General features: G+C 36.8%; 2 protein-coding genes across 8 annotated transcripts in view; one reads left to right on the forward strand and one right to left on the reverse strand.

The window, feature by feature from the left end:
- Positions 1-7017, forward strand: part of LOC145689959 (cyclin-J-like) — a 31612-nt gene extending 24595 nt beyond the window's left edge. For 4 of the 5 annotated variants that reach the window (XM_081764354.1, XM_081764344.1, XM_081764362.1 and 1 more), the window contains exons 5-6: positions 1749-1908; positions 5577-7017. In XM_081764354.1, coding sequence (XP_081620480.1) covers positions 1749-1908; positions 5577-5709 — 293 coding nt within the window. In that variant the 3' untranslated portion in view covers positions 5710-7017. The remainder of the gene's footprint in view (positions 1-1748; positions 1909-5576) is intronic. The other variant, XM_081764381.1, reaches the window with a different exon arrangement.
- Positions 7018-23550: 16533 nt separating this feature from the next.
- The window catches only part of LOC145689975 (methyltransferase-like protein 27), a 110001-nt gene continuing 108255 nt past the window's right edge, over positions 23551-25296 (reverse strand). For all 3 annotated transcript variants that reach the window (XM_081764406.1, XM_081764415.1, XM_081764396.1), the window contains one exon: positions 23551-24200. In XM_081764406.1, the coding sequence (XP_081620532.1) occupies positions 24129-24200 (72 nt within the window). In that variant the 3' untranslated portion in view covers positions 23551-24128. The remainder of the gene's footprint in view (positions 24201-25296) is intronic.

Raw genomic sequence — 25296 nt, forward strand, 5'->3', positions numbered from 1 at the left:
AAATTAGGACTTTTTAGAAAACGAAACAATCAGAAAAACCCCTCCTAAAGTACTTTTCTAAATCCGCTACTGAATATTTGTATAAATTGGTATTAAAGGTTGTGTCTGGAAAATTATTGCTAAATCACTGCACAGCTACATTATAACAGAAATGTGGAAGTACGGTTTGACGGATATATTGAAAACGTACGCTTTGACGAAATATAGAAAAACGTAAGTTTAACTTTTGCGCTAGAAGCTAGAGTACTAAGTTCTTAGAAATGAAACACGGATGACAAATTGAAATGATCTAGAGAAGAAAAAAATGTCGAAAGCTCAAATGTTAAAATAAAGTTAAATAGCCTCTAAAATTGCCCTCAAATACTACATTCTTCATGTTAGCTTTAATTCGTAAAACATGTGCTCCATCCATCTTGATGGTGAATTTGAGAGCGAAATATCGCATTTAGGTCATGGAATTCTTATCTAACTATAGAATATACTATAAGAAAGCTATTTAGATAGAAAAATCATGAAAATGAAAAAAGCCAAAATTTCCAAAATTCTGTTTTTTTTCTCAAAAAAGCCGGCTTTTTATGTGAAAAAAAAAACATCGATTCAAAAAAGCCGGCTTTTTTGCATCTCTAGAACAGATAGAAGTCCGATGGTACCAAATCAGGAGAATATGGGGGATGGCCGAGCAAATTGTACCCCAAATCCCATCGACAACGCACCCTTGTGCACAGGTGCGTTGTCCTGGTCAAGCCAGGCCTCTTCTCGCGTATTTTGGCATCCAAGCAGGTCAAGAAAGTTGGAGTAATATTCGCCTGTAATTGTTCTCCCCTTTGGAAGGTAATCTATTAACAGGATCCCTTTCGCATCCCAAAACATGCTGGCCATGACCTTTCCGGCCGATACGATTGTCTTCGCTTTCTACGGCGCTGCACTACCGGCTTCCATCCACTGCTTAGACTGCTGTTTCATTTCTGGTGTGTAGTGGTGAACCCATGTCTCATCCATTGTCACAAATCGCCGCACAAGATCAGTCGGATCCCTTTTGAATCGGTCCAAAGATTGCTCCGAAAATCGTTTTCGCATTTGCTTTTGGTCGGCAGTCAGCAAATGCGGCACCCATCTTGCGCAGAGCTTTCTCACCCCTAGTTGTTTGTGCATGATGTTTCGCACCCGTTCCTGCGATATCCCCACTCTTTCAGCTATCTCACTCACCTTCACTCGCCTGTCATCCAACACGATATCATGCACTTTTTCGATTGTTTCCGGTGTGGATCATCTTCGAGGGATGTGCGACCACGTTTAAATTCAGCTGCCCACTTTTTAACGGTTGACATAGAAGGAGCAGAGTCCCCATAAACTTTTGTCAACTTCGGATGAATTTCCTTAGTGGTTAATCCATCCAAAACGAAAATTTGATTACCGCACGATATTCAAGTTTATCCGTTTTCGCAAGTAACACGCAAGACGTCTAACTGCGGAGCCTGCACACAAACTACTTGAGAGAACAAGTTAACACTTGTTATACGAACAACTGAAAAGAACCCCCAGGCAAGAACAATAAAATTTTGCTGATTGGAGTGCCATCTTTGGGTCAGGCCGAGAACCCGCCCTCGTAAGTAGAAAGAGCTAAAAATCAATTTTCTGTTCAAGTCTTCACAATACTGTTAGTGTTTATTTTGTTAAGACATAATTGGTGGTTATCTCGTACCCAAGTAATAGTGAAATAAGTTAACATGAACATAATTCATTTTCAGACTACTGTTTTTGGCAATTTTTGCCATCTATGATTGCTGCAAGCAGCATAGCATCAGCACGCTTGTGCCTTCTTTTATCCCCACCATGGCCTGTAAAACTTAGAGAGATAACCGGATACAACATGGAAGATTTAAAGCCCTGTATAGAACATTTTATGCGGTAAGTAGCTTGATTAGGTTTCCTTTTTTTTTTTCTTTCTTCTAATGTTGAATTCAATCCCATTTTTACTAAAGAGAAGCTTGTTGTTGTAATCAGGAAAGAATGTACCAGAGCAGAGTAACAATATTTCAGTAGTAAACTAATACATAAACATAATGCAAAACTATAAAAAAGTACTCATTTCGGTAATGGAAAGATCTCTTATCATTGAGATCATGTAACTATGCAACTAACAGTGCGCCTGCGTTCGATGTGGTTTCAATTCTTAATTGCTCTAATATTATGAGTCAGCGAGTAACGTGAACTAGAAAGTTCCGAAAGTCAGAAACAACAGTAAAAGTTAATGTATTGATCTCATGTATGTCCCTGCCAAGAGGCGTCCGGCCAATCAAAGGCCAATGTAAGGTAATGTCAGAAAACGTAGTTTATTATGTATTTCTTTTAAAAACTGTTACGTTTATCTGCACATGTAGTGTTCATGAGAATGTTTTGTTTGTGTTGATAAACACACACTGCTATTAAATAGATCGTTTACTCGCGGTACATCACTGACATTAAATTTACCCAGCTTATACGTCGTCGTCGCAAAGACTGTTCTCTCTAAAGAAACAAAAAATCCATCAGTTCGCAAGCTACCTTTTATTGAGCTGAAATCATATATTATGGAAGTTGAACTGAAGAATAGCGAGTAGACGATTATCGGCACACGAGGTAATCATTTTCAGTGTGTCGCTTCTTCAGTGAACGATCTCAGTAATCACTTTGAAGCAACTGGTCTCTGATCATTTACAAGTTACCTTATTTACAGAAAACTCATTTTCAGGCAATTCAGTTCTTCCTTTTACCGTCTTGCACGCTCTGCAGAAATGATGAGTACACAGATGGTCGAGCCTCTGAGGGCGTAGTCATCTGTAACGCTTTCCCTTGCAGCGTACATTAACCTCACTTTTCATTTTCAAGCAGTTGCGATGCGAGCTTTCTTTTCTTGCCCAGTCACTATTTGCTACTTATTTACGTACACCTCGATCTGCCTTTATGACAGAATCTACTTCAGCTTGTTACAGAGTCCTTGGAGGTAAATCTCAAATCTCGCCTTGAACACAATGAAAATCTCACCTACTTTTCTGTTTACATCCCAAACGATTAATAATTAAATTCTCAACTGACCCCAATTCTTCCGCAACTTCTGCACATGATGAAAGAACGAACATACGTTGGGACAAAAATACACCCGCTTCTCATCACATACCGTTAATGATCCAGTGCGTCCAGGCCAATTGAAAATTACAACGTTACCATTCCAAGTGGCTGAAAAGTTTAAACCACTATCGTCGTTCATGGACAACACATACCGCACTTTAAATAAAGAGTGGCGAGAAACAAAACATTGAATTTTGATATATTGATTATTGATTTTTGGAAAATTTGCTAGCTACTACAAACATGATACATTATTATTTCAACGTTACATTCAGCAAGCACTAAAAGAAAACAAACTCATGAAAATAATTACAATATTGACGGCTTATTTCAATAGTTTTTAATGTTCAAAATTTTCTCTTTTCGGATCACTTGAATGGCCTTTCAAAATGATTATTATTTCATTATAACACATTATTATTATTATTATTTTCTTGTTCTCAAATGATTTTCCCATATAACTTTTATATATATATACCTAGTTATATCATAAATACTGCCACAACGTTTGGAGTGGCGCTGTAGACATCCGGAGTGGCACAGTGCTGCCATCTATGTATAAAGCAGAAGATGCATGTAGTGTGTGTTTCGCTGTTCATGACATACGTTGATATTGTACTGAGTTATGATGGAGTGGGGCGATAATGAAAATCGTGTAGCAGTAATTGCACTACACAAGGTCGGGAAGACAGCAGGTGAGATTTTCAACCTCCTGAAACCTCTACAAATCAGCAAGAGATTCGTGTATCGCGCCATACAGCGATACACCGAGACTGGAACGGCAGCTGACCGCGCAAGAAGTGGCAGACCACAAACGGTACGAACCCCGCAGGTACAGAAAGCAGTCGCAGCAAGAATTCGAAGAGATCCTGTTCGAACACAAAGTGCGATGGCTGCTGAGATAAACATCAGCAGAAATTCCATGTCTCGTATGCTCTAGAGTGACCTACATCTATGGGCGTATAAAAGGCGGACTGGTCACTTTCTGACCCAAACATTAATGCCGCAGAGGATCCTTAAATCAAAGAGACCGTTGCGGCGTTACGCCAACAATCTGCACAGAAAGATTCTGTTCACTAACGAAAATTGTTCACAATTGAGCAGGCCTACAACGCCCAGTGCGTCTTTGGGGTATTCTACAATATTTCACAAACCTTAATTATTTTGCTTATTCATGTATGTAGTCCTATTCTCCGAATTACTGCTTTAACCACTTAATTTGTTTTCTTCTCACTCTTTCTTGTGTTCGAGAAAACGGATAACTTCAGCACTTATGATCGAAAGTTAGTAGCTGCATACCTTTTTTCTCCCCTCTCCTTACAATTGATAACTGTACCATGAACAATCTGTGATGAGCATAAGGTATCCGCCATTTTTCTATTTGAAACAGTGTATCCATATCCATCACTGTTGTACTTGTTAGATGTTTTATAAAGGGTACTGACTCGAATGCTATGAAAATTTCAGTGCAATAACAGTAGGTATAAGATTTTTGTTGTTTGTAGTATTTGCGATGGTCTCTTTGCTTGTCTAGGCTTCTTTTATCCAAATTTAATTTAGAGCTCTGTTCTCTTTTACAATAACGTAATGAGTATATTTGTGTTGTTTCTTATGCAGTTTTTTTGTGATTTCAATCTGATTGGCTTTCACTGCAATATTTGTATGCTACTAATAATAAACTTTTCATTTTCTCAAATTACATTCTAATAAAATTAAATGTATTGAAATTATGAAGTCTCTGGTTCTCTGATAAACTAGGTAAATTATGTTTAGAAAAGTAGTAATTGTTTTTGCAAACTTTTTTGATATGAAATTCTAAAAGTGGCTATGAATTACACAGATAAATAACCAAAATATAATATGAAAATGTTGTCCACAGTATTACACTTAGTAGCGCCTCACGCCTTTCATCTGTTTTTTTTTCTTTCTTTTACGAAGATATCCTCAATAATAATGTATTTATTTATTAAAAGAGTAAATAATATACTCTGAAGTAAAATGTTATTTCCCCTCAAGTAACCATCCCCGCGTAGTGTAGTCGTTAACGCTTTCGACTTCTGTGCAAACGATTCCGGGTTCGATACCCGGTGGGGATGCTCGGTCGAAAAATTGTAGAACTCTTTTTCAGGCCAGCCACCCTGAGTTTTCCTCATTCACACCAGTCTAATGCAGGGGGTGGTACCTAACTTATAGGTCCCAGGCCACTTCCTTCCTTCCGCAATCCTTTCTTCCTTCCCTTTCCCTGGATAATGTGCTCGCCGAGGGACGTCATCCTTCATGTACGTGATGGGCTAAATGGCCTTCGATGCCGAGAGCGCAGAAAATAATAATAATAATAATCCCTCAAGTAACCCGTGGATCTGTCCCCTGTGCTTCAAAAATGCTGGCTTAAACCCTGTCGTAAATTGATCTGAGCCTGCCAAATTATCTTTCTTGTAATATGTATTTTTTTTCTTTTTTTACGGCAGGGTATTTACAAATCACTCAAAGGAGATTAAATCGTCTGTTGAGAGCTCACCTGACCATGGATACCACACAAATAGCAGCATGTCGACTACTCCGGAAAACAGTCATAGATCTCACAGTTCGCAGTCAACGTAAGACAAAGTAAATTACGCTTTGAAATTTGCTGTGATAAAGTTAAGCTACTACTTCGTATCGTGATTGTTCGAAGAGCCTTCAGCCTGTGATAACTAAGTTCCTAAGCTCTTAAGCAATTACCTGTTTAAGTACAAGTGCCTTACAAGAATGAACTACTAGTAACGCTTTCGTAAATATAAAAATACATGTATATATATTTTTGTTATAAAAATTTAATTTTGTTTTTGAATTATTGTTATGCAGAAATGCATGTATTTTTTCATGTTTATTGCCAATAATTTGCGTATTATGTAGCAGTGTAGTGAATTTTGTATTTTTGTTTTTCCATAGGCTGTATCTAAAAGAAAATATTGACTTTGTTTTTATTTCTGTAGCATAATAAATCACCATTTTGTTTTTCGTTTGGTATATTGTAGAAAGGTACTTTTACCTTCAAGAAAGTACAGTAAATGTTGTTTTTATTTTCATGTACGGAGAAGTATTAAGTTCTTTCTCTTTCTTACTTTTTTTTTTTTTTTTTGTAACTATAACATTAGAATTGTTTTTCATTTTCTTATATTCGCGTCTTTATTTTGATTTTTCATCTGTAAAACGAAGTAAGTTGTAGTGTCAGACGCGTAATGATATAAATAATGTGTATAAAAAAGTTAACGTAGAATTATAAAGATAATTTGTTTCTCATGTATGGTTGGAAAGAGAATATCGAGATTGAACAAAATGGTTGAAAGCTGTAATTGTAGTAATTATTATCGCATTTCTGGTTTCAGAATGTGTCAATCGGCAGTAATAATAATAATAATAAAACTGAATCATATCTAAGTTAGATGATGATGTAGAGAAAGTTCTTATCAGAACATTTCCTTCTGTTTTTATATTGAGATTTAAAACAATAGCATAATATTTTATCTATTCAGTATTAAAAACAAAATAAAGAAAATGTAGTTTACCACTACTATGATCATTATTTCTGTTCTGTAATTTGAAAAAAATGTGTATATACATATACTTTACTTTTTTGCACTTTTTTTTTATTATTATTATATCGCATGCCAATTTTTCAAATCTTGGCTACATAGTTTTTGTTACATTACAGGCATCATTAGTGTATAGGAATACTCAGCGTTTAGTCAAAACTGATAGTCTGTAAATAAGATGTATCGACAGTATTATTCCTGTCGATATAATGTGATCTTTTGTGTTAACGGAATTGAAATAATTACTTTTTAAAAGAGACACTATAATTGGAAATATCAGTTTTGTGAAGATTAACACTTGATTTGATAAGTAAAAGAAACGTTTAAATAAATACATTATTTGTTTCTCTCTCTCTCTCTCTGCGAGTATTTCTCAGTTAATACTTCTGTGTTACTTGAAAAGTAAGACATAAACGTCAGTGACCATTGTTATACTCCAACGCGTACTTTGTACGTTGTATTAAACGGCGTGACAAACATCTTGGCATTTGAAGGCGGCGCTCCAAGTTCCCTTTAAATGCTCCTAGCAAATGAGAGGCCAGCGGTATTGCCACGTTTATTTTATACACACCCACGTCTATCCTCTGGCACCTGATCGTGCTGTAGTTTGCTTAGCCATAGCCACTCCCCTTAGCGCTCGGCAACATTGCGTCAAAACTTGCGTTTTATTCGTTTAGCTGATATGCCAAGATGTTTGTAACAGGCTTTAAATTTATGTTTGTGACCTTCGGGAACGGTATTTCACAGCCGACACCGTCGTCACGGTACTTCTGAATGGATTCGAGTTAATACTTCTTATCAAAGATTGCAGATAAGCGATTGAGAGGAGGCTTCTTCGATAATCAACATACTTAACAATAATTATCCTTTCTGTAAAATCAATTTTCTCAAATTAGCTATCAGATATTTTATGTTTAATTTTATTCACTGCAAGCTATACGGTAAGTATACAACTGTTATTAGCACAGGATCATGTAACAAGATAACAGATCAGCTTCTTGACAGACTTAATATCGCTAATCCCAGTTATTTCGATTAGCAATAGTTTCAGTAATATCTCGTATTGCAGTCATCCTCAGGAATACGTAATTACATTTCATAAACTCATTCACCGCCATAGAATAGCTTCTCTCAATAAGCTTTGCTTCATTGTCATATGTAACTTGCGTTTTTACTAGACTTCGGATTTTTGCATATTTGTGTTTTTTCCTGATGTGATATTGATATGCTCTTAAAACAGAAATTCGTTTCAGGTGTTTTGGGGTAAAAGAGCAGAATTTTATAGTGCATATATTTGCATATTTCGGAGGTTAGAGTGCATGTTTATGTCGTTACTGCATATAAATGCATATTTAAAGGAACGTCCAAATTTTATTATTTTTAACGTCCACCAACTTTCCTCATAAATGGAATTTCAAATTTCTAATATAAATGAACTCAAGATCTTTAAATGGTTCATTGTTGTCGGTTTAGAATATCTTCCAAGATCATGTGAAGGGAGAATAAAATAGGGGTGAGTGATTCATCCTCCCGGCAATGATGCATGACTGTCACCTTTTTGGAAGAAGATATAAATTACGGTGTCAAATCACCTACAACAAAATTTCCACGACACTCATCTCGGAAGTTAAAGTTGCTTCTGTTGTGTGTGTGTGTGTGGATTTGAAATTGTGTGGTCCTGTGGCAGAATTAAAATACCAAAATAAAAATCTGCGTCAATTTAGTTGTGCTACATCTTCAAATTTGAATTTTAACTAGCTCAGAATTTTGCCCAATTTTTGTCCATACAAGAAAGAAATTTGCACCATTCAAATAAACGAGGGAGGGCTATTTCAAAATTTGTCCACATCGATCACCTGTAGTGCGACATCTTCAAACTTGAATTTTAACTACAGCCTGTCTATCTCAGGTGTGCCCTCGGAAAATATGCCAACTATAATTCGGCCCCACCCCTGCCACCCTCTTACGGAAGAAACCCTCCCTCTGCGTAGGGAAAAGAAGTGAATGACCTCAGCTGTGTTGCCAATTTGTCATTCAGTCGTTTGGTCTTGACGAGTGAAGATCATAGACTACTTAGAATGATTAACAAGACAGCACAGCCAAGTCCATGAAATAATTCATTGTGGCAACGCTGCCGCATGAAACAATTAAAAGATCTCGGCCGCAGCAACTTGTCTCTCTTTCGAGGGAGGTACAGGAAAACATACAGTACATCGACAGTAGCGCCAGAAGGGACACAGTTCAAATAGGCTCTAGCTCAGAATTTTGTATATTTTTGTCCACTCAAGAAATACTTTTGTACCATTCAAATAAACGGAGGAGGGCTATTTCAAAATTTGTCCACATCGATGACCTGTAGTGCTACATCTTCAAACTTGAATTTTAACTAGCTCAGAATCTTGTTCAATTTTTTCTCATTTTTCTCCACCCAAGAAAAAAAAATTGTACCATTCAAATAAACGAGGAAGGGCCATTTCAAAATTTTGGCCACTTGAATCATCTGCAGTGCGACATCTTCAAATTCGAATCTTAATTAGCTCAGAATTGTGTCGAAGTTTTGAACATTTTTGTACCACCAAGAATAAATTCTGTACCACTGAAATAAACCAGGGACGGTCATTTAAAAATTTGGCCACTTGGATCACCTGTAGTGAGACATTTTCAAATTCGGATTTCAACTATGTTGGTGGTACAAAAATCGACAAAAAGTGTGGAAAATTCTAAGCTAGTTAGAAATCGAATTTAAAGATGTCACACTACTGGTAATCGAAGTGGCCAAAATTTTGAAATGGCCCTCCTTTGTTAATTTGAATGGTACAAATTGTTTTGATGCTACAAAATTGTATGGAAATTGGACAAAATTCTGAGCTAATTAAAATTCGAATTTGAAGATGTCGCACTACAGGTAACCGAAGTGGCCAATTTTTTAAATGACCCTCCCTCTTTTATTTTAATGGTACAATCCGCGGCAAAAAACATGCAACAAGAAGATGTAAGTTTATTGTGAAACTACGTCTAACAGCACAGGGAATGAACATAACGTCTAAGTTGAACGAATCACGCCAGGATAAAACACGGCCTCCTCCCGTGCACACTTATTTTGGAACAAAAGACTTTGTCATTTCACAATAAACTTGTATGCTCATGTTGCAGGTTTTTTGCCGCGGATTGTACAAAAAACTTCGTTGGTGGTACATGAATGCACAAAAATTCAACAAAATTTTAAGCTTGTTATAATTCGAATTTTAAGATGTCGCACTACAGATGATCGATGTGGCCAAATTTTGAAATGGCCTTCCCTCGTTTACTTGAATGCCATAAAAGTTTTTCTTGGTTAAACAAAAATGGACAAAATTCTAAGCTAGTTAAAATTCGAATATGACGATGTCGCACTACAGGTGATCGAAGTGGCAGAAATTTTGAAATGGCTCTCCTTTGTTAATTTGAATGTTATAAATTTTTTTTCTTGGGTGGACAAAAATTGCAAAGATGTCGCACTACAGCTAAATGGCCCGAAATATCTTCTAGAAGTTATCTCCTGAAACAATGGATTGAAGTTGAGAGACGTTAACAATTCAAGAAGAAAAGATATTTTGCAAAGTGTATGTTAAACAAGTAATATTTTCAAAGTAAGCAAGCTTGTTTCCAGAAGAGGACATTTCTATTTTGTTCGATAGCGAAAGCTCAAACTTCAGCAGCGCTCTATTTTTTGGTCGTCTCATATTTTCATAGCAGTTTCAAGTCTGGTAAGGAGTTTATACAACTATGAAACAACCCAGATATCTTTTTTTCATTCATGCTTGACAGAGTTTATCTCAAAAACAAACGGTTAAAGAATTATTTCGGGAAGAAATGAACAACCCTTTTGAAAATGAGCTCTAAATTAATTAAAATTATTTGCTTTACAAAATCTAAAACTTGTCACAACAGTTACTTTCTGAGATAAGTTCCCAAGTTTTCTTTGAAAGAATTTATGAGAGTAAGTATAAGCTTGTGTTGCTTTGATACGCACCTCGGTCTCTCCTACGAAGTCTTCTGTTATGTTTTCGATAACTTTACCTTCTTCCCATTCATGCTCCACGTCTTGCTAAAATCACTTTATTCCATTTACAGTATCAATATTATACATTGTAAATTATTACTGTTTGAAACTGACAATTTTACGCTAGAAGAAAATATTCTAAGATTTACACATAATTGGATACAAAAAGTAATTTCAAGTGGATTTATTTTCTTTTAAACAAGAACATAAGGTTGTTGAATGTAAGCTTTTAATACAGTAAGAACTGCCTTCAACAGGTCCCTTATAAAACGGAAATATTTCACGGTCCCGTGAATTTAAAGGTAAAAGAACATGGTTAAACTCTCTTTATTAGGGGGAACCTGTGTTGCGAAGAACGGATGTTAAAATATATTTTGTAACGGAAATTTTCAAGTTCTAGAATGTAGCATTTAGAAATTTTTTCGACATTTTGTAAGAGGTTAGGTATATAAACTACGTTGTCTGTAAAGGTTTTCGTTTACTTGTTACCCTACTTACACATTTAACCTTTAGTCCACCGCTATATGAGGCTCTAGATACAGTGCGACTTTTTGAACGAAATGCAATATACAGGGTGCGGCACGTAAAACCGGCCCGTCGTAATATTCTGGTATATTGTGTTTTTGGCAACACTTAAATAATCTACCTTCCTACCAAGAGATGGCGTGTCGAGGTCGGGTCGACTTACGTGACCTGCAGCAGTCACGTGCAGCCGCAGCCAGTGAAACTTGTCGAAACCAGTTGAGAAAAAGGCCTCGTTGTGTTAAGCCACACATCAGCTGCATCATTGTCCCTTGTGCATGAGATGTTTACACCAGAGAGGACAATCAGCAAAGGCTTGTGGCCTCCTTGGTCACCAGACTTGTCAACGTGTGACTTTTACTTATGGGGACTGTTAAAGGGAAGAGTATACGAAACAAATCCACACGCAATTGAAGAACTCAAGACCAGGATCCAGGATGTCACCAATAGCATTACAACACAAGAACTGACAAGGGTATATATGAATCTCCTCAATCGTGCTCACATGTGTGTTGAAGTGGGCGGAGGACACTTTCAGCACCTGCTGTGAAGGTGAGTAGTCATATTCAATACATTACATTTCATTTGTGTGTTGTAGTTAATCATATTCAATACATTACATTTCATTTTATGTGTTCACTTTACGGGCCGGTTTTACGTGCCCCACCCTATACATAGTTATTTTCAAATACCAATAACTCGTTCTCTAGCTGGTCCAGAGACATAGAACAAGGAGTATAATATACACAGTAAATGAAAAGGGAGCCAAAAGTAGAGGGAGGAGCGCTGAAAAGGACATAGCATCTAATTTTTGCCTTGGCCTTTGAAACCGTATGTAGGCTTTTTTTTTTTTTTTTGTATGTTTATTAATTCGTAGCGTAAATAAAAACTGTAATTGAATATGGTAGGCCTATGTACAACATTTTATTTTATCTTTGTCCATTATAAGTATTTCCTTTACTTTTTTCATTTTTTTTTTCGAAGATCTTTGTTAACCATTAAACCTTTAACGGAAATTTTTGCGAGTTCTGTTCAATTTCGCTAGGTAGGTTTTATTATATGGTTATTCCAGAAATGTTTATTTACTTCTATGAGTATATTTATTATTTATTGACAGATACTTTTTTTGTTTGTAATATATATATATATATATATATATATATATATATATATATATATATATATATAAGTAGATGTATTTTGATTTCACATACTGACTGTGAGTTGTTTGAACCCGAAGAAACCAAATGTATTCAAGAAACCTTGGATGCTTGCGGAGCTAAAAACATTAAAAATAATCTTGCGTTTATCAATACTCATTTCAGTTCAATTTCAAAGATCATCACGAGATTAGAAGAGCGATGATTTGGACTTTGTAGTGCATTTAAGCTGTTTGATTCAATAATAAAATAGACGCCAGACAAGAATTTCTTCGAACGCACAGTCAATAGACGCGAAAAATCCTGACATAAAATTCTTGCTTAATGTAAATAAAGTGTTCCTGGGAACAACGACGCAAGAATTTCAGATTTATCGGCAAGTAACATTAGCTTCTTTGAAATGCTGTCCCTTAGCGACCCATGACACGGAAGGAACATTTTCGATGTACAGTAATGTTTGACTGACGAATGCAGGTTTCTGTCAGAAAACACCGAAAAGTACATAGTTGTGCATTGTAGCATGAATTCATCATAGTTATACACTAAGTATATGTAGTGCAAGTAATACGACTTTTTTCTCTAAAGATAATAAAATTTCTTATTTAACTTTAGCTTTTGATTGGTGCATATTTTCGTGATTTTTAGCGCATATTTGCGTGCATATTTTGCCGTTTTTTTAGTGCATATCGATCCGAAGTCTAGTTATTACATATACCTAGGTACATTTGCTAACAAATAGTTATCATAAATCGTCGCAGAAAATAGCGAGATTGTAATTACATCATGAAACACTATAAGTTATTTTGGACGTTCAAATAGTTAATTTCTAGCTGAATAGATGGCGCCACTGTCACCAATGTTAACGGAAAGTCTTCACAAAAACATAGAAATAGGGGACGAGTAAATAATTCAGCCAAAACGAAATATGCAAAATGAACGTAACAATACCTAGGAAAGAGTATTCATAAATTTTTTCATATTGTTGATCCTACTTTTATTGGTCAGCAGCATGAAACAATCAATTATAATTCGACTATTCTCTTTCAGAAGTTAAGTAAGCTTCGTAGTAGTACTTACTGCAAACATATCTAGAGAACTGAATAGGTGAAATGTTGATATTTGGCTTGGGACTATTGTTACAGCCAGGTTATTGTTTCGAAACGGGATGACACACACTCAAATTCAGATTTAGTTTTCAATGGAGAAAAAAAAAAAAAAAAACGAATATTTTCAGAACAAGTAATTGAAGTTTCCAAAGCATGTCGACTCATTATATACTCCCCGCAGCTATCATTGAAAAACCATTACTACAAAAACAAGATGGAACTACGTATAAACATTCTAAATAGGATAATAGGATGTGATCTTTTCGTAGAAACCGGTGAAAGCTTTTAGTACTATTCCAAATATAGATATCTATTGAACTGAATATATGGAATTTCAGTATTTTGCTTGTGACCATTGTTGGAAGCTGCTCATTGTTGCCGAAAGGGTCTATCTCTCTCAAAGTCAGACTTAACGTACAATATTAAAAACGTTTCAATACTTTCAGAACAACAAATTAAAGATTTTGTAAAGCCTTGAAAAAAATGTACTTCTCATATCAATTATTGAAAAGTCACTGCTGCGAAAAACAGCGACAAAGCACAAGACGGAACTACGTACACAAATGTTAATTGGAGTACCGTACTATATACTTTCATTTTATCGTAGAAAGCTGTGAAAATCATTACTACTATTCCCAGTAAACATCTAGGTAAGAGTTCTCATAGTTTGCTTGTGATCATTGTTCTAAGCTGTTCATTGTTGCCAAACTAGTTGAATTATCTCAGTTTACAATAAATAAATAATCCAATACTTTCCGAGCTACTCCGGAGTTCCGAAAGCCTTTCTGATCATTATCCCGACTCCTCGTACCTATATCAGAATTTCATTGTTGTAAACGATGAAATAAACGGAACTACATTCTAAACGATACAATATCTCACCCACTTTTTCGTAGAAAACCTTGAATTTTTAAATAATATTTCTAGCAAAGATATGTAAGGGAACGGATATGTGGAATTCTGATATTTTTTGTGACCACTGTTGAAGGTTGCTCATTGTTACAAAATAGTCGAACCATCTCAAAGTCAAACTTAGCTTATTAAAAATTTCCAACTTTTTCGAAGCAACTAATTCAAGAATTTCCAAAACGTTTCTAATCATTATATGTTCACTGTAGCTATTATCGAAAAACCGACATAAATAGCAAAACAAAGACAATTTTATACATTTTAAGCGATACGATATCTTGTCCATTCTCTTGTAGAAACCGGTTAACTTTTAAAATACTGTTTTCAATATAGATATCTAGGGAATTTAATATATAGAATTTTGACATTTTGTGACCATTATTGGTGGCAAACGGATTCGAACTATCTCAAAGTTAGCCTTTCTTTCAGAGCAATTCAAGAGTTTCCACATCGTTTATAATCATTATAAACTATTTGTAGTTACTATCTAAAAAATACTTTCGACAAAACAAGACAGAATAACTTAGTAACAATTTATACGAAATACCGTAACTCGCTCATTTTCTCGAAGAAAATTTTAAATTTTTTATTACTGTTGCCAGTAAGGATATCTAGAATGTGGATTTTCGATATTTTGCTTATGGCCATTGTTTAAAAGCAAGTCATTGTTTCCACACAAGATCGAACTTTCCAAATGCCATTTCAAGAATGTAGGGGGACAGCCCTCTGAGTTTGACAAGCACATGCTTTTCAATAAGTTGTACAATAATAAAAAGCGTAAAACTCGTACATCGGTAGATAATCTTGCCCCTTGGTAGAAGCTAAAATGACGCCACTGAAATTATCTGAAACTTAGTTTACAACGACTACTTTACTCGGTTTTAGAGATTTTCTTGTCATAGTTACAGTTGTAATACGTATCAGTATTTGATTTTTTTAAAATTAACAATAAATGCCGAAACAAAAGACCTCAACCACATGTGCAAATTTTAAATAAGCTATAACAACTCGTCTATATTGTAACAAAATGGTGAGTATTTCACAGGGTTCTCACATTCTGAAAAATCAGGGAATGTCAGGGAAATGAAAACATGTCAGGGAAATCATGCAGTTTGCGTAAAATGTCATGGAAAGTCAGGGAACGTAAGTGTGCAAGTGTGACATTCTGTTTTCAATCTAGCATTGTTTCCTTTCTATCAGTTGTATAGATTGACATGTGAAGAGAACCACGATGATACAGCATTCCGAATAATGACAGTGATGCATTGTAGCTATTTCATGCTGAGGTAGTGAGGTACTGTATATATATATATATATATATATGAGACAGAGACGGAGGATAATTGACTATGTAAAAGCAGAAATCAAAGTATGACTTGTCATCTTCGTGGACATCGGCTTTAAGACAGAAAAACTACTGAAGGAACTGAAAGCATCAGATAAACTAGCTTTCAGACTTAACTGTCGAAACATTTTGCTGGGCACAATCAAGAAGAGTGTGGAAAGGAGCTATCTGAAACACTCTTTGTCAGGAAAATAAATGTACATCTCTTTTTTTGAATCTGGCATTCCTGCACTCTAACTGTGGAGAATATAAGAATTAAATCAATCAAAAATATAGGAAGAGTAAGAAGAAAAGCGTAATCTTAATAAGACAGCGAAGAGGAACACAAACTGTGAATGCGAATAGTGCATGGTGTAAATAAAGGACGACACCAAAAAGATATGTACAATTTTGCGAAATAAAAGTACGTGGCAGATATTTATGGAGCTGAATCGCTATCATATTATCATTATTAAACCTCATATCGAAGTTGGTAAGCAGCATGGAATGAACTGGAACTGAAGGATCGTCAGTGTGAAATGTTCCGTTGTCGATCCGGTCAGATTCCGATGTTGTAGATGAGTTTGAGAGAGAGTGCTGTATTCGATCGGTGTAACTAGTACTCTTGTCTAACATTTGTGATTTGGAGCGGAGAAAGCGTTAGAAGCTACCGATGTGATTCGTTCAATAGACCCTGCAGAATCTTGCTGTGGGTGAAGCTTGGTTCCACTGGAGCGAGACTTACGTTTGGTCCTTTCGCGGTCGAACCTTCGTGGAACTCGCGAATGAGCCGGTTAGCAGTTGAGGGAGACGTTGATGTGTGTCCTTAGCCTTGTGATCTGTAACTGAGAATGGATCCTTCATTGAAAATCCTTGCACTATATGTAACATATTATATACCAGCCACAACGTTCCAACTGGTCCATATCTCTAGCTATTAGTATTCGGCAAAATCTTCCTTATCGTGCTGCTACTGTCTCACGTGCACTTCACTCTCCAGAACATATAATCACGAATGTCTATTTTAGAGACCGCACAGCCAACTTTGTTATTTACTCTCGTCCAGGGAAAGCTTTTAACTGACTTCTTCCGCTACATTGATACCAATTTACAGTATTACATTGTCATTGTAATCTACAGTATTACATTGTCATTGTCGAACTCAATATTCATACTCAATTACTACGTGACAAAAACAACTTTCTAGATTTTCTTCAGAATGAAACAGCGGCTGAATTTCGTGTTTTACTGAAGCCTATATGTCCTACTAGTAACACTACTTCTGGCGTAGCCATAACCTCATCATTACTCTCTCAGTCCATCCATATATCTGTTCTTGTCTCCATAGGTAATGATCATTTACCTATCAAAGTCGAAATTCATTGTTCTCCCAGCACTCAACCTAAGTCCCCTCATTAAAATTCTTGTTACCAAAGGGCAAATTTGGCCCAATATCGCTCCGATTTAGACACTGTAGTAACTGCAGTCATCATGCCTAGCAAACACGACCTCGATCGAACAATCACTGCTCTTACTGTGTCTGTTCATGACGAAGCAGGACATTCCATTCCAACAATCCAAATTTAGTTACATAACCTAAGTTGCCTTCGAATACTTACCATGTATATCTGCCTTACGCAGAGCTTTCCATGAATTTCTAGCTATGGGTAACCTTGAAGCACTGGCTTCATCACCACTATCTAAGGATAATGCACAACTATATTGTTGTGTTTAAGAAACGCCACTGGATTCATAATTGTAACTCATTAGCCAATGAAGCACATCCTACAAAATATTCACGCAGAAGCAAGTTTCATTATCTTATTGGTAGAGTTTCTTCGCACGCCGTACTCCAATGTTCACAATCGTCAAGCAGTCCTTACTAAAGCAGAAAAAGCTACTATTTTTTTCTTCCTGTTTTCAATATATTTTTACACCTCTTCCCGGTTGGCATACATCGGATTGCTTACAATTATCTATCAACCGACGTACTGATACAGCTTCTGCTTCTAATCGACCGTCTGCTAATCATAATTTAGAACCAAATAATACTCTTACTCTGATGATCCATCCAGAAGATATTAGTAAACACAACATTGCCCCAGGCTTTGGCTCTATTACGTATGTTATCATCAGACAGGCCTCGCTTTGTTTTCTAATCTTTCGTAGCAACATACGAGGGAGGTTCAATAATTATTGTCCCCGGCATATTTAAAATACTTGAGCTGGGATGGCTGATGGAGGACATTGTAGCCTAACGTCTTAGATGCCTATATGCTGAATTTCAGAACCATAGTTGCTATATTAATATTCTTTTTTTGTCGTTTCAGGTGTGAGAGGTGGTGGCACCTAGCTTGAAAAATGGAGAACGAGCTTTCATCAAGTACCTCTAGAAAAAGAGGTTAAGCCCAAAAGTGATTCATAAGGACATGATCAGTGTGTTGGGTGATGGGGCTCCTTCCTACCAGGTGGTAAAGAACTAGTGCGGCGACTTTCGTTACGGCAGGGAAAGCTGTCAACAGGCACCTGGTGCTGGTCCTCCAACAACAGAATGCACCCCAGAAAGCATTGATGCTGTGCATGATACGATTATAGCAAACAGGCGAATCACGGTGCAACAGTTAGCAGACATCAGATTCAGAAAAGTGTCAGCGCGATGGGTACCCAAAATGTTACCTCGTGAAAATCAGAAAGACAGAGTTCGATGTTCAAGGGCTGGTTTTGAGGTAATGGGGGCAGACCTGAAATAGTTCTGTGATAGATTTGTGACAGACGTGACTCCACCGCTATGAGCCCGAGTCCAAACGACAGAGCATGGAGTGGCGGCACAGCAGTTCGCCTCCCCCACGCAAGTTCAAGGTGCTTACACACAAGGTTATGGTCACAATTTTTTGGGATGCGAAGGGTGTGCTCAATGTTGACTACCTGGAGGTTGGACACACTATCACGGTGACCTATTATAGAGCTCTAATCCCTAAGTTACGCGAAACAATCAAGGAAAAACGGCGCGGGATGTTGCTGCGAACAGTGCTGTTCCACCAAGATAATGCTCCGGCCCACAAAAGCCATCTTACTGGTGCCGAAATCCATGCTGCTGGTTTTGATGTATTGGAACATCCTCCCTACTCACCCGGCCTCGCCCCTAGTGACTTTCATTTGTTCCCAAAGTTGAAGGAGTACCTCAAGGGGAAGAAGTTTCACTCAAATGCAGCTGTTATTGAAGCTGTGGAGGAATGGCTCACGGCTCAGCCAGAGACTTTCTTTGAAGCTGGCATAGTGGCTTTACAGCATAGGTGGAAGAAGTGCATTATTATGAATGAAGACTTTTTGGAAAAATAATACTGCTATAGGTCAGGGACAATAATTATTGAACCACCCTCGTATATACCTTAATTCTGCACACTGATGTTTTCCCACTCAACTGGAACTACTCTTAAGTTGTTTTTCCGAAACCAAAGAAACTTCCATTCGAAGGTTATCGTCCTACTCACTTCACTAGTCGTCTCTGCAAAATCTTGGAACGAACTTGTCCGCCGCATGCACGATAATAATCTTCCCTTGCATAATTTTCTTCCAATTCGCAAAGTTGGATTTGGATCACACTTTAGTACGCTAGATCAATTATCACATCTCGCCACTTATAACCAATATAATACAGGCTTTTCTTCTTGCCTGGTAATATTTGATCTGGGAAAAGCTTTTAACCAGATTTGATATCCCGGCTTACTATACAAACTTCGTAACTACCTTGTACCATCTTGAAAATACAAGTCATGCAATCCTTAATAGGGCGATTAGCTTATGTCTCTATCAATGGAACACTCTCGCGTCGAATCTTTTGCACTGTCTCGTACCGCAGGGTTCATCTTTGTCTCCCTTATTATATTTAGTGCACATTTTGTTCTTAATACCACCACCATATTCCAATTTGCTGATGTTACTGCCACTTTCTCAACATCTTCAACATCCTGTGTACAATCTCTCAATGAAACTATGCAAGTAGCTATTGACGCATTTGTGTCCTGAGACATGTGTGGAGGTTGAATAACTCTTCCAAGGCACAGTCCATGTATCACGTAGAGCCAGCAGCGCAAATCTGTCTTCAACATTGGGGGTGGGGGACGGGTAGAACCGTTCCCATAATCCTTTTTGTTTGTTTGTTTTTAAGCGATTTTGAAGTTTATTCTGGGGGACATCAGTTTCATCTCACCTTTCTTTGTGACTATCGGACACAAATCATCACATTTCTCCCCAAAAAACATATTTCAAATCGAATTATTGGAGGGACAGTCCTCGCCAGTTCCGAAATTGGAGGGGACATGTCCCCCTCATCCTCCGGGATTTGCGCCAATGTGTAGAGCCACTCTCGATTGTACTGAAACCCGAATGTACTTCGCCATCATACACTTACTCCCGTGTCAACTACTATTACCTTTCTTGATGTCATTTTTGACTCTCACTTGGACTCCACATCTCACTAACCGTCTTCTTTAGCCTAACTAACTAACTAACTCTATGGCCTATGGAACTCGGAGGTTCAATGCTGTGTTCACAAAAGCTCTCCACAGACTTCTATCCTTAGCCAACTAGATCCAATTTCTACTATGTATTCCTATTTCTGCGAGATCCATCTTAATATTGTCCTCCCATGTGCTCCTAGGTCTTCCTAATGGTCGTTTTCCGATTGGTCTTCCAGTCAAGACCTTGAAAGCGTTTCTGCTCTCTTCCATCCTAGCTACATGACCTGCCCACCTAAGCCTCCTAGACTTGATGAATCTAACAACGTTTGGTAAACCGTATAAATTATGTAGTTCGTCGTTATGAAGACCCCGCCATTCTCCATTCCCGTTCCTCTTGGGTCCGAATATTCGTCTCAGGATCTTGTTCTCAAATACTTTCAGTCTGTGTTCTTCCGAGTAAGCGACGATGTTTCGCAACCATACAGAACAACAGGCTTGATTATCGTTTTATATATTTTAAGCTTCAAATTCCTCGACAATTCGCGACGACAAGAGATTTTGAACTGAATAATAGCACGAATTCCTTTCTTTTAGTCGACATTTAATTTCTTCGTGAAAATTATTTTCGTCTGTTAATATTGATCCTAGATATATGAAAGTATCCACTTCATCAAAAGTATAATTTAATATTTTAACGCCTCCATAATTTGCCGTATTACGGTCCCGACGCACTTCCATGTACTTTTTCTCTGTATTTACTTCTAAACCCATGTCCCTGCAAGCGTTTAATAAGACCTCTGCATTTCTTTCTATTGTTCTCGTATCATTCCCTATTAAATTTACATCATCAGCATCTGCCATAACCTGGTGAACACCGTTCAACTCTAGGCCCTGGTTGCTATCTTTGATTTTCTTTATAGCGTATCCCAGAACAAAGTTGAATGATAATGGCGACAACGTATCTCCTTGTTTCAGACCATTTTCGACGTGAAAGCTCGTGGACAAAAATTTTCCTACCCGGACTTTGAGATTGATTTAAACATACCTTAATTAATCTAATTAGCTTTTTCGGTATTCCAAGTTCTGTAAAAACGTTGTATAAAGTTTTTCTCCTAACCGAGTCGTAAGCCTTTCGAAAATCAATAAATAGTGGATGTATCGGGGTATTGTATTCCCACTTCTTTTCGAGTATTTGTCTAATGGTAAATATTTGGTCGATAGTTGATCGATTTCGTCTAAATCCACACTGATGATCTCCAATAATTTCATCTGCGTATGGTATCAATCTTGCGAATAGAATGTTTGAAAGGATTTCATAGGATGTTGACAAGAGAAATACCTCGATAATTATTACAGTCAGTTTTGTGGCCTTTCTTGTGAATTGGAACACTGAATGGTTCTTTCCACTCTTGTGGCAATTCTTCCTTGTTCCAGACAAGGAGAAGAGTTTGTGTGTCTTGTTCCACAATTTTCCGCCTCCAGCTAAAATTAACTCAGCCGGAATTTCATCTACACCCGGAGATTTGTTTTTCTTTAATTTCTTTATAACGGTTTCTACTTCTATTGGGTTGGGTTCTGGAATATACGGTTCTGCGGTGTGTTCTTCTTTTCTCCACCCACATTAGTTTGGATTTTAACGCGCCTGCCCTATAAAGACTTCTAATATTCCATGTTCCAATCCTCATTTCCATTTTCTTTTGCTGAGGTCGTGCCAAGTGATAAGTGGTTGTCCAAGGCTTTTGTGAATGTTTCTGAACAAGTGACTTTCTTTGTACAGGATGAGATTTTTAGCTTTACCCAAACACTCTAGCTGAGGACGACTCCTTCTTGTCTGTCCGCGACTGCTTATTCAGTATATTCGCAGCTAACTTCTATATCTATAGGCCTTCTCCTCGATCCGCAACCTGAGGACGCGCCATGCCGTGGTGATAGGAACCCACGTTATACGGGTCTTCTTTAGCCTAGCCGACATAAACGTGGGACGTAAAACTAAAGATTTCATTTCATTTTTTCCACATCTCACTAAGATCATAGGTCAAGCACAAAACCGACTCAATCATTTCAAGTGGTTAGTTTACATAACGTGGAGCTAAGAACACATAGTACTTAACACATATGAAACCTTCATGAGGAGTACATTAACACATTGTTATACAGCCTGGACATGTGCACCTCTGAGATTCTACAAAAACTGGCTCTACACCTAGCATATCACATAAGCCTGCCGCACCCAACACGATTACTTTATGATCATATTGACTTCCCACCATTATTAATTCATCTCAAGCAACTTCGTAGACGCAGTATTTGCATACTTTTCGTTCAGCACTAACCCATGTTACTCGATCCTCCACTGCAACGGTAATACTGATGTACCGCCACTTACGTCGGTTCTTCCCTTCAGCACTTCATGGCATTAAATCATTAGATCACGATATAGTTGACCCCGAAATCTTTACAATCTACCGACCGCATGAACTTTCATCTCATATCTATCCACCATGTGCACCGTAACTACCTATTAACAATGACCTGCTCTATCTTCATCAATTCCTGAATCGCTCCAAGAACAGAAGATAATTTCATTCGTCTGAATTATGGCTTCCAGAGCATTTCATTTAATTCACTTCATTACTTATATTTGTTCACTCTCCCTTTTGCTGATCACAATTTATGGTGTTAACACTAGGACCCTAGCAATTTTACTGTTACTGATTGTTTTTTGTTGAACCAGCTCAATGAATGTATGATTAATATTAATATAATTCATAAATAAATAATAAACAAGAATTTTAGGAATGATCTAAAAAAATGGATCTAAAGATTGCGATCTTGGCCAAGAATTTCTGGAATGATCAAAAAAAAATTCATCAAAAGGTTGCGATCTTGGCCAATAATTAGTTTTTGGGTCAGAGGCCACAAAATTTTTTAACGACCCGTAAATCGAGTTTTCGTGTGTTCTAAGCGCATCATACTGAGTTAAGTGATGGTTTGGATTTGGCTACATTGTATATAGTTCTCCAGATATAAGGCGTACAAGAACATTTTTGATTGAAATATATTGGATCCAAATGACACTAATTATACCACCTACATTTCCATCGACCTCGTCGATCAATATTACAACACTTACTTGATCAATATTAAAACGTTTTGGGCGGTACAACAACAAAAATGTAATACAAAACAATCGTAATCTCTTACAGTTGTTCTAACACCTGCAGCTTTAATACCACATTTCTTGCTGTGTAGTAAATATTTTCCAATATTAATTAAAAGATTCTGAAAACCATGTTACAAAATCGTAGTATTCTTAAATAGGTTCAAAAATAGAAACTAAAATGTGTCAAATATACAGCTTTATTATCTGAACGATATCACTTCTTTTCTGTTTACTATTTAAAATATCACAATTACGGTTGGTACTGAATAAGCAATCAAACAAAATTATACAAGTATAATTTCGACTTTATTTTTAGAATAAAATTACGTGCATCACAAAACTCGATAAATCTTCCAAATGTTGTACACGTTTTTATATGAAAAGGATCTCAGAGCTCAAACTGGAATACTACGCCATTTTTGTTAAAGAAGTATTTCTAAAATTAAATTACGTGTATCACAAAACTCGAGAAATCTTCCAAATGTTGCATACGTTTTTATATGGAAAGGATTTCAGAGATCCTCAGACTGGAATACCATGCCATTTTTGTTAAAAGTGTCTTTAAAATTAAATTACGTGCATCACAAAACTTGAAAATCTTCCAAATGTTGCGTACGTTTTTATATGAAAAGGATTTCAGGAAACAAACTGGAATACTACGCAATTTTTGTTAAAGTGGTACTTTTAAAATTAAATTACGTGCATCACAAACTCGAAAAATATTCCAAATGTTGCATACGTTTTTATATGGAAAGGATTTCAGAGAACCTTGAACTGGAATACTACGCCATTTTTGTTAAAGGAGTAATTGGGGACTGTGGTCCTAGATATCTGAAATAGAAACAAAGAAAAGGTATTAATAATAGTTTTCAAGTAATGTTGTGGAAACAACATAGTGGCATAGTCAGATAATTTTATTCTAGAAAAGGAAGAATGTAGCATTTTGTTTTTCTTGCATTTCTGATAATAATGACTTAACGGAGTATTTCTAATTAGGTGCAACTTTCGGTTCTTAGGAACTTGCTCTTAATGTTGCCCTTCTTTACACCATTGAAGCTACATTCTGAGATATTGCATTGCTTTTAGAACTTATAGCCAGATTATAAGCACGCTCAGTGCACGCGAGTTTAATTGGCTTCTAATTTATTTTTGTTAGGAGAGAAGTGAGTGAGCGGAACTAGAAAATTCTGCGTGACTACTTCAAGTTTAAATTTAAACGAATTCAAGGTAAAAAAAAATATATTAACACGTACAAAACTAACTGAGTTCTGTGGAAACAAAAATAATTATACAATGGAAATAACCTGTCAGTACCGAGAGCACGCAGTAATCTAGTTTCAACGATTGTTTCATTTTACTGGGTATTTGTGTAAAAAATATAAATAAATAAAAATAACACTCCTTTTCATCATTGAAGCTATGAGACAGGACCTACTATTTAAAGCTGGATCCGCAATCGTGTTTACGTTCTAGCCAAGCACTTCTATCGGTAATTGAACCCGGGACCACACACATAGAAATTATATCCGTTAATTGTGAAGGAGGGGTATTTTCTCCTTCACGATTAACGGATATATATCCATAGATAGGTATTTTTCCCTTAACTTCACTCAACCTAACTTCATACTATCCAGTGCCTCCATAACTTCAAATCTACCGTGAGGTGGGCTTTTTGGCTAGCCTGAAGGCTAACACCCTCTGAGAGGGTGACGCTCTCTTTTAAGGAAGAGATGTGAGATGAGGTTGGCCGAAGATACTCTAATCAAATAAACTTCGAAAAGAGATCTAAATGGGGGAACTACCCTCTGTTGTGTGCTTAAGAACACTCATCAATTTTGTTAATCTCAATTGTCATGAGTTCCATTATTAAGAATGGGCTTATGACCTGTGATAATCAGAAAAATTACTCTTTTCAGCTGCATAATCT

This window comes from Thermobia domestica, chromosome 1 (assembly GCF_964235325.1).
Source record: "Thermobia domestica chromosome 1, izTheDome1.hap1.1, whole genome shotgun sequence".
In the NCBI taxonomy this organism is placed as follows: Eukaryota; Metazoa; Arthropoda; class Insecta; order Zygentoma; family Lepismatidae; genus Thermobia; species Thermobia domestica.